General features: G+C 44.1%; 1 protein-coding gene across 6 annotated transcripts in view; it reads right to left on the reverse strand.

Moving 5' to 3' along the window:
* Positions 1-13,589, reverse strand: part of RABEP1 (rabaptin, RAB GTPase binding effector protein 1) — a 118,249-nt gene extending 104,660 nt beyond the window's left edge. For 3 of the 6 annotated variants that reach the window (XM_063629585.1, XM_063629584.1, XM_055255772.2), the window contains exon 1: positions 13,328-13,571. In XM_063629585.1, coding sequence (XP_063485655.1) covers positions 13,328-13,361 — 34 coding nt within the window. In that variant the 5' untranslated portion in view covers positions 13,362-13,571. Of the gene's footprint in view, positions 1-13,327 lie in introns of all 6 variants that reach the window. The other 3 variants (XM_055255771.2, XM_055255773.2, XM_055255774.2) reach the window with 3 other exon arrangements.
* Between the last annotated feature and the right edge of the window lie 684 nt (positions 13,590-14,273).

The raw sequence follows: 14,273 nt of genomic DNA on the forward strand, positions 1-14,273 counted from the left end.
CCACAGCTGCAGACCTCAATCTATGGTACATATCAAGCAATTCAACTTTTTCTTGTAATGTCATGACTTTTCTCTGCTTCTTGGGAGCACTTCCAGTACCACTAGTGGCACACTGTATGGGTCTCAAGGTTTATAGTACAACATGATGAAAAACATACGAGAACCACAAGAAATCACTTTTTGCTGTGATACGCAGTTTACTGAATGGACAAACTGCTAAGAGATAATTAGCTTTTTTTTTTTCTCTTTCTGAGACAAGGTCTTGCCCTGCCACCCAGGCTGAAGTGCAGTGGCACAATCTCGGCTCACTGCAACCTCCACCTCCCGGGTTCAGGCAATCCTCCGGCCTCAGCCTCTTGAGTAGCTGGGACTATAGGAGTGCCCCACCACGCCTGGCTAATCTTTGTATTTTTTGTAGAGATGGGGTTTCAACATGTTGCCCATGCTGGTCTCGAACTCCAGAGCACAAGAAATCCACTTGCCTCAGCCTCCCAAAGCACTGGAATTCAAGGTGAGCCCCCTGCCTGGCTGATCAGCATTTGCAGTAGATATGTGCAACACTCTAGTACATAGCAACAGGAGGTGGCTACAAAATTACTACACCACTTATAGTATGTACTACAGTTAATTTTATGCAGTTATGATTTAATACTGCATCTTTATGTTTATTTACATTTCTCTCCACTACAAATGGCGCCATGTACAGTGTATTTGTGTACATTTTGATAAATTTTAACTTTTGACAATAGATTTGTGCACATTTATGGTAGTAAATTATAAAAGACTGGTATCTACATGTTTTATGCATTCATGACATACCTTTTTCTTAATTTTTTGATATTTCTAGGCTATGCTGTCTACAAGTTTTTCAAGTGGTTGCAAATTTCCAAAATATTTTCCAATATATTTATTTTTAAAAATCTGCATATAAGAGGACCCATAGTTCAAACCCATGTTGTTCAAGAGTCAACTATAATTGATAAGTTGGACTTCATTAAAAATCAAAACTTCTGCTATGCAAAAGACACTGTCAAGGGAGTAAGACAAGCCACAGACCGGGAAAAAAATATTTGCAAATAAAATATCTGATAAAGAACTGTTATCCAAAATACACAAAAAACACTTAAAACTCAACAAGTGCTTGCTTACCAAGCCATCCCCCTCTACAAAAAAAAAAAAAAAAAAAACCTTAACAATAAGAAAATGAGCAACTCAGTTAAAAAATGGGCAAAAGACCTGAACAGACACCTCACCAAAGAAGATATATAGATGGCAAGAATACAAAGGGAATTCCTAATATTAAAACATAAACTGAGGGAATGTTAGCCTGTATTAAAGAGAATTAAGAGTCCTGATCAAAAGAGAACGTTTTACTGTTCTTTGCACAAGTCATGTAGATTGTGTCTAAAATATTTTCACCAATTTTAGGTTCACCACTTTAAGAAGAGCATTATCAAACTCCTTGGCATTAGAACATTTGGCTAGCCTAGCAGAGGAGGCCACACAAAAATAATGAAGGCATAGGACCCTCATATGAAGAACTGCCAACATGGAAGAAAGCTCTTTAAATATTTGGCCGGGTACAGTGGCTCACGCCCGTAATCCTAGCACTTTGGGAGGCCAAGGCGGGTGGATCACCTCAAGTCAGGAGTTCAAGACCAGCCTGGCCAACATGGCGAAACCCCGTCTCTACTAAAAATACAAAAAAATTAGCTGGGCATGGGGGCGGGCACCTGTAATCCCAGCTACTTGGGAGGCTGAGACAGGAGAATCACTTGAACCCAGGAAGCACGGGTTGCAGTGAGCCGAGATCGCGCCATTGCACTCCAGCCTGGGCGACGAAAGTGAGACTTCATCTCAAAAAAAAAAAAAAAAAAAAATTTGATGACCTTTCCTGTACCAGAGAAAATGGCCTAATCCTGATTCACTCAAGAGGTCGGAACCAAAGTGTAAAAGGGAAATAATTTGGGCCCCCAAAATTAAGAATTTTCTAATACTTACAGGTACTACAAAAAGTGGAAGTGCTCTAAAGATACTAGATTTCCATCTGTTAAGAATAAATGCAGAACAGTATTTTGCAGAGCCAGACGTAAATTGCTAATGTCCTTCCATTACTCTCTACAGAGCCCTACTAGGTTCACAAAATGAAGGATACGATTATTTTCAGAAACATTCTGCTTTTCTTAAGAACCAGAGGTCTCACCATGTTGTCCAGACTAGAGAACAATGGCTATTCACAGGCATGACCACTGCACACTACAGCCTTGAACTTCTGGGCTCAAGCAATCCTCCTGTCTTGGCCTCTCAAGTAGCTGGGACTACAGGTGTGCACCACCATGCCCAGCTAGAAAACTTCTGCTCTTGAGTAGCTAAGAACAGTCAGGAGATCATATATAGATGGGGGCAGCCGTTTATTTACACAATAAATGCAGCAGGAGTTTAGAGAATGTAGATATCAATTGGGGATTGATGGTTAAGAAGATACTTTGTCTCGACTTTTGACAAAGGATTTTAACAAAGGAATGACAACCCACATCACGGTTTGCTCCCTCAACCCATCAAATTTCCCACAATAAGGATCTAATCATATCCTGTACTTATTAGTCTACTAGCCTTTCTCAACTCAGGGTCCATGAAAGAATTAAATAAGCCCTAATGCCCAAGGCATTCAATGTATATAATGTATTAACTTCTCTCCTCTGCATTTTTTTTTTTAGACGTAGTCTGGCTGTCACCCAGGCTGGAGTGCAGTGGCGCGATCTCAGCTCACTGCAGCCTCCGCCTCTCAGGTTCAAGTAACTCTCCTGCCTCAGCCTCCTGAGTAGCTGGGACTACAGGCATGCACCACCACGCCCAACTAATTACCGTATTTTTGTAGGGACAGGGTTTCACCATATTGGCCAGGCTTGTCTTGAACTCCTGACCTCAGGTGATTCACCCACCTGAGCCTCCCAAAGTGCTGTCCTCTGCATCTAGAATGGTACTTGTTATGTCACCTTTGGGACAACTGAGAAAAGAGCCAAATTACTTTCTGTGTTCTTTGGTTAAGATAACCCAAGAGGGTATAAACAACACAATCTACTTGACTGAAATAAAGGTCTTAAAACTGTAACCTCCATGAATACATGCATCCTGTCTGCCTTGTTCATAGTACATATATGTTCAAATCATATATATTTGAATAAATGGATAAAAGAATGGAGGCCTCATATATTTAGTCAGTTTCTCTCTTCTACCTCAGAGTTTTCTCTACCTTTTCCTTTCATCCTTTCCTTTTTCCCTTCCATTTTGGAGAATGAAGTCCCTGTGGCCCCTCTTCACACTCAGATGCTCCTGTTCTATTTCATCTGCTTTCAATTCCCGAGACCCAGCCCCAGCCCCATCTATTATCTCCTTGATCTTACATCTTTAGGCAGTTTCTCCCTTTCCACCGGCAGTCCTTCATCATCTACAATTATTTAAATCTCTATTCTTAAAACACACACACCCCTTCCCACGATCCTAGTACTCCCTCAAGTGATTGCCCCACTTATATGTGTATTACCATACTTTCAAAATTTAGTCTATATATGCCACCTCTACGTATTTACACCTTCCTTATTGAAACTCTTTTCTTAGAGGTCCTGATGATTTCACTTCATTGCTGATTTCAGTGAGCACTTCTGCCTTCATCTGACTTTTCTGCCACACTTAGTTCTGTTGATCATCCCCCTCTTCAAACTTTCTCCAATACTGACTTCTAACACTAATCATCCTAGCTCTCCTTTTTTATAAGGTTCACTGGTTTCCTCTCCCTCTCCCAATCCATTATTTTTATCTGTGTCCTTCCAAATAGCCCATACTTTTCTCCCTGAGCAGTATTCATCCTTGATGACTCCTACGCATTTGACATCTACATCGCTGATGTCTTCCCTGACTCCAGGCCTAGATTTCCGGCTATCTACTAGATACTTCTGCATGGCTGCCCCACCAGTATTCCAGGTCAACATATCTATAAGCAAATCTGTCACTTTTTACTATTAAATGTGCCCTTCTACTGGTTGCCTAGATGGGTAAACAGCATCTACATTCTCAGAATCCTCTTCAATTTCTCTCCTGCCCAAATTCCAAATCAAATGTTCATCAAATTGCTATTTTACCACAGTATTTCTCACACCTATTATTTCCTTCTCTCCATTCCCACTGACCTACATTATAACTCCATCATCTCCCTCTAAGACCAGAGCAATAGCCCAATCCATCTCCTTAACCAATCATCTGCCTCACAGTCTATCTTCTGTATAATCTTCAGAGCAAGCTTCCTACAGCACAGTATGGTTCACAATATCACTCTATCAAAACACAGTTCCAGCCACATTATCTAGAAAAATCCAAACCATTGGTTGGCAGCAAAGCTTTCCACCATTCAGACTCTCCTTTTTCAAACCTGTCTCTAAACAGGTCTCACACTCCCAGGACACCAGGTTATTCACACACCTCACACTACACATTCTCCATCCCTACCCTGCAAAGATTATCCCCCTCCTCTAACAGCTGTCTCCAAGGCACCATTTCCATCCGTCAAAAATTCTACACAACTCTCAAGGCTTTATCCAAATGCCACTTTCTCCAATATAACTGGAGGTGCAGTGGGGGAGAAGTGGAGGGAGAGTACTACATTAACTAACTTTCTGAATAAGATGTCTCTGCTATGTGTTATCAAAATATCGTTGAGTAAGAACTATAACATTAAAACAACTGCATATTGTTATCCATCTTTCGATATCTACTACCCATATTTATTCTATGACAAATACTGTCCCGAGGATACCATTATCAGTCAGACAAATTGCCCTCTCCTGATGGCATATGTCTGTATTTACCACTAGACTTTTAAGTCCCATAAGAAAAGGAACATTTCTCTTTTTTCTCCATGCCGCGGGCTCTATCATAGTCTCTGGGGCTGTTTTTGCTAAAATCCCTACTAAAAATCTCTACTAAAAAAAGAAACAAAAAATTAGCTGGGCGTGGTGGCACGTGCCTGTAACCCCAGCTACTCAGGAGGCTGAGGTAGGAGAATCGCTTGGACCCGGGAGGCGCAGGTTGCAGTGAGCCAGAGATTGTGCCACTGCACTCCAGCCTGGGTGACAGAGTGAGACTCTGTCTCAAAAAATAAATACTTCCATAAAGACAATATTCAAATTAATGACTACATAAGAAAACATCAAACTTCAGTGGATAAAAACCTAGGGTATGGGCCGGGCACGGTGGCTCACGCCTGTAATCCCAGCACTTTGGGAGGCCGAGGCGGGTGGATCACGAGGTCAGGAGATCGAGACCATCCTGGCTAACACAGTGAAACCCCATCTCTACTAAAAATACAAAAAAAAAAAAAATTAGCCGGGCGTGGTGGCGGGCGCCTGTATTCCCAGCTACTTGGGAGGCTGAGGCAGGAGAATGGCGTGAACCCCGGGGGGCGGAGCCTGCAGTAAGCCGAGATCGCGCCACTGCACTCCAGCCTGGGCGACAGCGAGACTCCATCTCAAAAAAAAAAAAAAAAAAAAAAAAACCTAGGGTATGATAGAGATATTTTAGAAATTAGAGCCCTAAGATTCAAAAGCAATTCTCTCCACAGAAAGCCAGGTAAGACATGAAAATTAAAGGCCATTACCTAATTCCAGGCTACTGTGTGTTAGGATATCAGAGTGACAAAGACAGTGGATAAGTGCAGGGCTTTTGTTTTTCAGACTAAGTATCTCTGCTAGTTCAAAGGTTGGGAGATTTACCAAGTTATAATTTACAAACAAAAACATGAACTATTGAATAAACATTAAGACAACTAGCTATCTATTCAGAAAAAAAAATAAAGGGTGCTCCGCCTCAGCCCTGGAAGCCATGACTGTTCCTTATGTCTACTAGTCCTGTATTCTTTAGGGCTTTCTTTTGTCTTAGTGGGTGATCTCCAGTTTAGTTAATCATTCTTTATATTAAACTTCCTTAATTTAAAAATAAATTCCAAATGGATTAGACTACAAAACATAAAAGACAACTAAAAGTGTTGAAAATCATAAGGTTTTTTCTCTTTAAATAAACATGAGAATTGGGGAAGTCTTCCTCAGCAGAAGAAACCCAGAAACCATGAATTATTTTTTTAAAAAAAAGGTCAGATCTACATAAAAATTAAAGCTTTCTGCATAACAAAACATTTTTAAAACGAGGTAAATGACAAACTGTGAGACAAAATTTGCAATACATACCAAAGGGCTAATATAATTTACAAAGAGCTCCTCCAAATTACTGAGAAAAGGACAACCCAATGGAAAAATGGGAAACAGATATAAACAGACAAGCCACAAAAGAAATAAAGATGTGAAACAGCAACTCAAAGTAGAAGAGAAAAGGAGGAAGAAGAAGAAAGGGAAGGAGGGAGAAAGGAAGGGAGGGCAAGCAAAAAAAAAGAAAAAAATGAAAGAAAGAAAAAATGAATGGAAGGAAGGAAGGAAGGAAGCAAGCCAGCCAGCCAATAAACAAAGAGGCCATAATTAATATAATTCCTATCCTGGAAGCGCAAATTAAAAAGCCATACTTCAACCAGGCACAGTGGCTCACTCCTATAATCCCAGCACTTTGGGACGCCAAGGAGGGTGGATAAATTGAGAACAGGAGATCAAGACCAGCCTGGCCAACATGGTGAAACCCTGTCTCTACTAAATATACAAAAAATGAGCCAGGTGTAGTGGTGCACGCCTGTAATCCCAGCTACTTGAGGAGCTAAGGCACGAGAATCGCCTGAACCTGGGAGGCAGAGGTTACAGTGAGCAGAGATCACACCACTGCATTCCAGCCTGGGCAACAGAGCAAGACTCGGTCTCAAAAAAATAAAGAAAAGAAATAAAATAGGCCAGGCGCAGTGGCTCATGCCTGTAATCCCAGCACTTTGGGAGGCCAAGGCGGATGCATCACCCGAGGTCAGGAGTTCGAGACCAGCCTGACCAACATGGCAAAACCTCATCTCTACTAAAAATACACAATTAGCCGAGCATGGTGGCACATGCCTGTAATCCCAGCTACTTGGGAGGCTGAGGCAGGAGAATCACTTGAACCCGGGAGGTGGAGGTTGCAGTGAGCCGAGATAGCGCCACTGCACTCTAGCCTGGGCGACAGAGCAAGACTCCATCTCAAAAAATAAATAAAGAAAAGAAAAGAAAAAGCCACACATCGTCTACCTGCTTAAAACCCTTCAGTGGGTTTCCCTACAGCTCTAAGGAAAAAGAACCCTCACAGGCCAGCCCATACCTACTCCTCTACCCAGGCACAGTGACCTTTCTTCAGTTATGTTACTCGTTATGCATCCTCCAAAAACCGGAGTCCTGCTCATCCATCAGATCTCAGCTCCAGGACTACTTCATCAAAAGCCTTTACTGACCTCTGTATATGGGTCAAATAAGTCAGTTATAGGCATTCATAGCATTGTGTCCATCTAGTTGCTCAGGCCAAACACCTTTGAGTAATCCTTGACTACTCAGTTTCTTTTGCATCCCATATTCAATCTGTCAGCAAATCCTGTTGGCCATACTTTCAAAATATAACCTCCATCCTGGTCCAAGCTTCAACATCTTTTTTCTGGATTCATACCTCCCTGTTACTCCGCTGCCAATCCAGCAGCCAGAGTGATTTTTTTTTTTTTTTTTTTTTTTGAGACAGGGTCTTACTCTGTCACCTAGGTGGGAGTGAAGTAGCAAGATCACAGCTCACTGCGGCCTCGACCTCCCAGGCTTAGGTGATCCTCCCACCTCAGCCTCCTGAGTAGCTGGGACTAGAGACAGGCCATCACACCTGACTAATTTTTTGTAGAGATGCAGTTTTGCCATATTGCCCAGGCTGGTCTCAAACTCCTGGGCTCAAGCAATCCACCCACCTAGGCCTCCCAAAGTGTTGAGATTACAGGTATGAGACAACACCATGATCGGTCACAGTGTTTTGGGGTTTTTGTTTGTTTGTTTTTTGAGACAAAGTCTCACTCTGTTGCCCAGGCTGGAGCACGGTGGCATGATCTTGGCCCACTGCAACCTCCACCTCCCGGGTTCAAGCAATTCTCCTGCCTCAGCCTCCCAAGTAGCTGGGATTACAGGCGCCCACCACCATGTCTGACTACTTTTTGTATTTTTAGTGGAGACTGGGTTTCACCATGTTGGCCAGGCTGGTCTGAACTCCTGACCTCAGGTGATCCACCTGCCTCAGCCTCCCAAAGTGCTGGGATTACAGGCGTGAGCCACCACACCTGTAATCACAGCACTTTGGCCCAGAATGATTTTTTTAAAACATAAGTGAGATTACATCATTCCTCTGTTCAAAGCTTTTCAATGGTTCCCCATAGTGAAAATCAATCTTTGCAATACTTCTAGGGCCCAAAAAGATCTGCCTCCACCTCATTACCTCTCTGACCTCATATCCTACTACACTCTTCCCCCAAGCCCCTTAACATCATTCCAGCCACAACGACCTCCATGCCCTTCCTCAAACATGCCAGACATGCTTCCGCCCTCAAGGCATATGCAAAAACTGATCTCTGCCTAGAACACCCTTCCACCAGATATCCTCAAGGATAACTCCTCTATCTACTTCAAGTCTTTGCACAAATGTCATCTTCTCAATAAAGCTGCCTGACCAGCCTATTTAAAACCAGCCCCACCCCCTTCCCTCTATCCTGCTCTGTTTTCTTTTTTCCATTGCACTTATCATCTAACAACCCATATCATTTTCTTACGTTTGTTGTTTAATATCCATTTCTCCCACACTAGGGCAGGGTTATTATCTATATTGCCCACTGATGTATTCCAAATGCTTAGAATTGTGCCTGACAAACAGTATACATTCATATTAGTTGAAAAAATAGTTTTGTAAGTGTCTATAAGATTATCTAGCTGGGCGCGGTGGCTCACGCTTGTAATCCCAGCACTTTGGGAGGCCGAGGCGGGCGGATCACAAGGTCAGGAGGTCGAGACCACGGTGAAACCCCATCTCTACTAAAAATACAAAAAAATTAGCCGGGCGTGGTGGCGGGCGCCTGTAGACCCAGCTACTCGGAGAGGCTGAGGCAGGAGAATGGCGTGAACCCGGGAGGAGGAGCTTGCAGTGAGCCGAGATCGTGCCACTGCACTCCAGCCTGGGTGACAGAGCGAAACTCCGTCTCAAAAAAAAAAAAAAAAAAAAAGATTATCTAATTAACGGCTGAATGACTCACTACCTAGGAATAGGGACTGGGTCTGGTTTTGTTCATCACTGTATTTCCTAGATCCTAGCATAGGATTCGGCATAGAATAGGCACACAAATACTTGTTAACTGCACAATACAACTCCTTTTTTTTTTTTTTTTTTTTTTTGAGACAGAGTCTCACTCTGTCCCCCAGGCTGGAGTGCAGTGGCATGATCTCGGCTCACTGCAACCTCCGCCTCCCGGGTTCAAGTGGTTCTTCTGCCTCAGCCTCCTGAGTAGCTGGGACTACAGGTGTGCACCACCACACCCGGCTAACTTTTGTATTTTTAGTAGAGACGGGGTTTCACCATATTGGCCACGCTGGTCTTGAACTCCTGACCTTGTGATCCATCCGCCTTGGCCTCCCAAAGTGCTGGGATTACAGGCATGAGCCACCGTGCGCAGCCGAACAATATCACTTTTTTTAATCAAAAGACACAAATCTAAAACAAATGACATCATCCAGAGCTTGTAGGATTACAGGGGAAATCCACCTGCCATATATATCGTTGGCAAGTATGTAAATTGATGCCTTTGAGAGTAAGCTAGCAACAGGTATTAAAATTTAAACCACTCAGAACTCATGCCCTTTATTTAATTCACTAGTCTTACAGAAGTAAAAGAGTACCTAAAAAATATGCACAAGGACATCCATTACAACACTGCTTATAAAATAATTAAAAATTGAAAACAATCTACTTGCCCCACAATAGGGAAATAGGCAATAAATCATGCATAGTACATGCATATGAGATCGTCTTTAACAAGAATGAAGAAGGCCTACAACACTGACGTGGAAAGTAGTCCATGACCTAGTACATAAGCCAGATGGCATGGATTTGAATCCTGCTCCCCCACTTAGTAGCTGTATAACACAGGCACGTTTCTTTAACTTCTCTGTGCTTCAGTTTCCTCATCAAGAAAACAGAAGCAGTAATATTTCAATAGTACCCACCTCACTGCTATGAAGATTTCCTAAGATAATGCCTATAGTGTTTACAGAACATTACATGGCCATATAACCCTGAGTATATAATATGATAGCTAACATTCATTAAGTGAGATACGGAAGTTGCAGACTTATGTATGCAAAGCATGTCCTTCAGGGGTAAAACGTAGCATGTCTGTGTAACTAACAGGAAACAATCAGGAATCCAGCCTGGCCAACATGGCAAGAATAAAAAATAATGAAGTAGGCTGGGTGCAATTGCTCATGCCTGTAATCCCAACACTGAGAGGCCAAGATAGGAGAATCGCTTGAGCCCAGGGGTTCAAGACCAGACTGGGCAACAGAGTGAGACCCTCTCTACAAAAGAAAAAAAGAAAAAGAAAAAAAGTGAAGTAAAACCAGAGCAAATGCTTCAAAGATATAGTTGAACTTAGATTAAAATATTAAAATTTGAAAATTTTCACATTTTTTGAATTCTCAAGGGAAAACAGATCAATTGAAATTTCTTTAACTATTAAAATTACCTGTATTCCAAATAAGCAAACTAAGATGCAGTATCAAAAACCCAAAACTTTTTTTTAACTTACAAAATAATTAAAATGAATAAAATGATTACATTTCATCCCTTCAATTTACACACAAATCGATTTTCCTAATCTACCATATGGCCATGAAAAACAGACAACATACATTTTTTTTTTTAAAAAGTCATCAAAGACAATCGCTTCTGAACAGGATAAAACGAGATAAAGTCAAAGACTAAGCAGTTATCTTTCACCACCAGTTTGACACAAAAGAATTCTGGCGATTTTTTTTTTTTCTTTTAAATCAGCAGGACTAGAAAATTCAAATGTGCCTAAAGCTAAAATGGTCTACGTGAGTTCAGCTAAAGACACAAATTAAATCCCCAAAAGCCGGACTCACCGGCTCACACCTATAATCCTAGCACTTTGGGAAGCGTAGGCAGGTGGATCCCTTGAGTTCAGGAGTTTGAGACCAGCCTGGGCAACATGGCAAAACGCCGTATCTACAAAAATACAAAAATTAGCTGGGAATGGTGGCATGCACCTGTAGTCACAGCTACTTGGGAGGCTGATGTGGCAGGATTGCTTTGACACCAGGAGGTCGAGGCTGCAGTGAGCCAAGATCGCGCCACTGCTCTCCAGCCTGGGCAACAGAGTGAGATACTGTCTCAAAGAAAAAAGAAACAATTAAAATCCCCAAGATGAACTTCTAAGGCACTGACACAAGGCACTCAAACGTACCAAATTATCTCTCTCCTACTGTAAAAAGTAGTCATGGCTACCTACATTAATTTAAAATAAAAATTGCAATCTATGCAAACTAAATCTCATCCTAGAGTCACAAGATTTGAAAAACAGGAAAGAAACCTGAACTAAAATAGCAAGAATACAAGATTTCCTAAAGCTAGTTTTCCCTAGCCTCTTTCAAGTGCTTAGTCACTTCTGCCTAGTTACAAAGAAGACCATCTCATATCTTGAAAGAGGCAGGGAATTTTGATTCCAGACGGTCATGTCACCTGAGCTGCCCTAGACGTTTCTTTCCATGCAACTCAAGAGAAGGCAGCAGCCAGCTATGCATACCTACCACTCCTGATCAGAACCACAAGCTCTCTGTATCTTGCCTCTGTGTGCAGTAACAAAGTGGGATTGCGGAAGAACAAAGTTTTCTTGCCTGACACCAAATGCAAAAGGTGATCATTAAAATGCAGCCTGAAGACATCCCAGTTTCCTCTCTCTGACAGCCCACCAAAAATGCTTCCCTTCCCTTCTCCTGGAACAGAAACAGCAAGCAGGTTCTTATAAAAGTCTAAGTGCTTACTGGACATCTCCCCTTAGGCAACTACACCCAAAACTACAGGCTAACAGGCTCTGAAGCACATTTCCCAGAGAGCAGCCAGAACCTTAAAATCTGATAACATGGTTTCAAGTTCCCCAAAGGCAAGAATAAAGAGTAAGGGTTTCATGAAAGGTTATTTTGAGACAACCCCAAGGAAAGCCAAGTTTTAAAGTACCTACTCCGTACCAAGCCCCTTTTCCCAACATTCTACTCACGCTTAAAGATGCTAAGCACACACGCTGATTATTGAAATACACCAGAAAGAACTTTCACAACTAGATACAGTGGGATCTTGGAAAAGACCAAGCACACTATCTCCAAACATCAATTCTAGGTGGTAAAACCTGGAACCATGTAGTCAATCTGTGAAGCACAGCTTAGTCCAATTTCCCAGAAGGTCACGAAGGGCTCTGACAACCAACTTTGATTATTTAGGATGGGGCCCCTTTTTCCTTCCAAGAATATAAACGCCATAAATGACACATTTCTTCGACCTCACTTTTTTTTTTAGTTCCACAAGCAAACATCTTCAAGCAGTGCAAGTAGGCCTCAGCATTCTCAAACACTATTCTCATTATTCCTAATACCTCCATAATACTATTATTTTATATACACATTCGTGTTGCTATTTCTATAGATAAAATATAAAGGCATGAATTAACCTCTTGGTTAATTCGTCGGTGAGAACACTGAGGCTCAACGAGGCTAAGAAATGAGCCCAGAGCTTGCTGGTTAAGAATCCAGGTCCTCTAGACTCCCAGGCCCCAACACTTACCATTAAGCCACACTGCCATTCAGGGAATGCTACTAAATCCAGTTACTGTACACAACTACTTTCAGGTCACATAACTGGGTGCAAAGAGCTCTATAGCAAGGATTGGGGCGGCAGGGAGGGTACACTACCTAAGCTAAGATTTTTTTTCTTTAACGAATATAGCACATGTTCCCGATTTCCATCCTCCCCCACGGGCAGAACCCACGTGCCGGTCCCCCGCTACCCAGAACCGCTCCCTCCCCACACTACCCAGCAGCCTCCCCACGCCCTTCCCTCTGTCCGCCCGCAAGCGCTGCACCGGCGCCTCCCGCCCCCTCCCCAGCCACGGCCGCCGGGGCGCCCGCGCCGCCCTCGCGCGCCGCAGCCCGCGAGCCCCCGTCTCCGCCCGGCGGGGTCACCCCCGGGGCCTGCGCGCGCCCTTCCCGCCTCCTGCCCGCCCCGAAATCCTCCCGCGACGCCGACGCCAGGCAGGCCGCACCCGCCGCGCCTGCCATGGTGGGCGCCTCACCGTCAGGCTGGGAAGCCGGGCCCGGCTGCGCCATAACCAGGCGGCCGGCCTCGGGGTGTGGGGATGGGCGGGGAAGCGGCGTCCCGGGCTCCCGAGGGCTCAGCTGGCGGAGGAGGCGTCGACCGAGCCGCCGCCGCCGCCGCCTAGGGAGGAACCGCTAAGGCTGGAGCCGCCGGCGCCGGCACAGCCGCGGGCAGAGACGGACCCGACCGCCGACCTCCGCCTCCTCATCCTGACAGCGGGAAATAAGCAGGGCGCAGGCGCAGGGGAATGGGGCGGCACGTGACGTTGGCCCGAGGGGAGGGGCGGGGTCTCGGGAGCGCGGAGGGAGCGCCGCTGGAGGGGAGGGTCCGGGCGGAGCTGGGCGCCTGACCCAGCGGCAGAGGGAGGCTGAGTGCAGAGCGGAGCTGGAGAAGAGGGGCTGCAGTAGCGGCCTGGCCTCTCGAAGGGGCCGGTCCCGGTTCTCCACCCCAGCACAGTGGGGAAAAAAAAAGAGAATAAGAGAGGAGGACGGATGGCGGGGTGCAGTTCCAGCCTCTACCTCTTCTAGCTTTGCGACCTTGGGAGAGTCACTTCACCTCTTGGAATTTTTATCAATATAATGGCTAAGAAAAGTTTAAACGAGGTAATAAAGTATGAAGAACTGTTTCCGACAGTACTGGGCCTGGACCCCAGGTCTTCTGATGCGGAGGCCAGTATACTATCCATTCAGCAAATACGTTTGGCTTTTCAGTCGTGGTAGATGCTGGAGATACAGCCAGGTACAGACCCTGCACTCATGGCAGGAGAGGAGAAATCATATACACAAAGTGTGGCCCTTTATACCTGGGCCCCTGGGCCCTATACTTTAGGAACTCCCCTCTAATCACCACTCCCCATCTGATTTCGACACCTGGAGCGCCCCATGCCAAGGAGGTAATTTAAAAAGCTTTTTTTTTTTTTTTTT

The sequence above is a fragment of the Symphalangus syndactylus genome, chromosome 20 (assembly GCF_028878055.3).
Source record: "Symphalangus syndactylus isolate Jambi chromosome 20, NHGRI_mSymSyn1-v2.1_pri, whole genome shotgun sequence".
Taxonomy (NCBI): Eukaryota; Metazoa; Chordata; class Mammalia; order Primates; family Hylobatidae; genus Symphalangus; species Symphalangus syndactylus.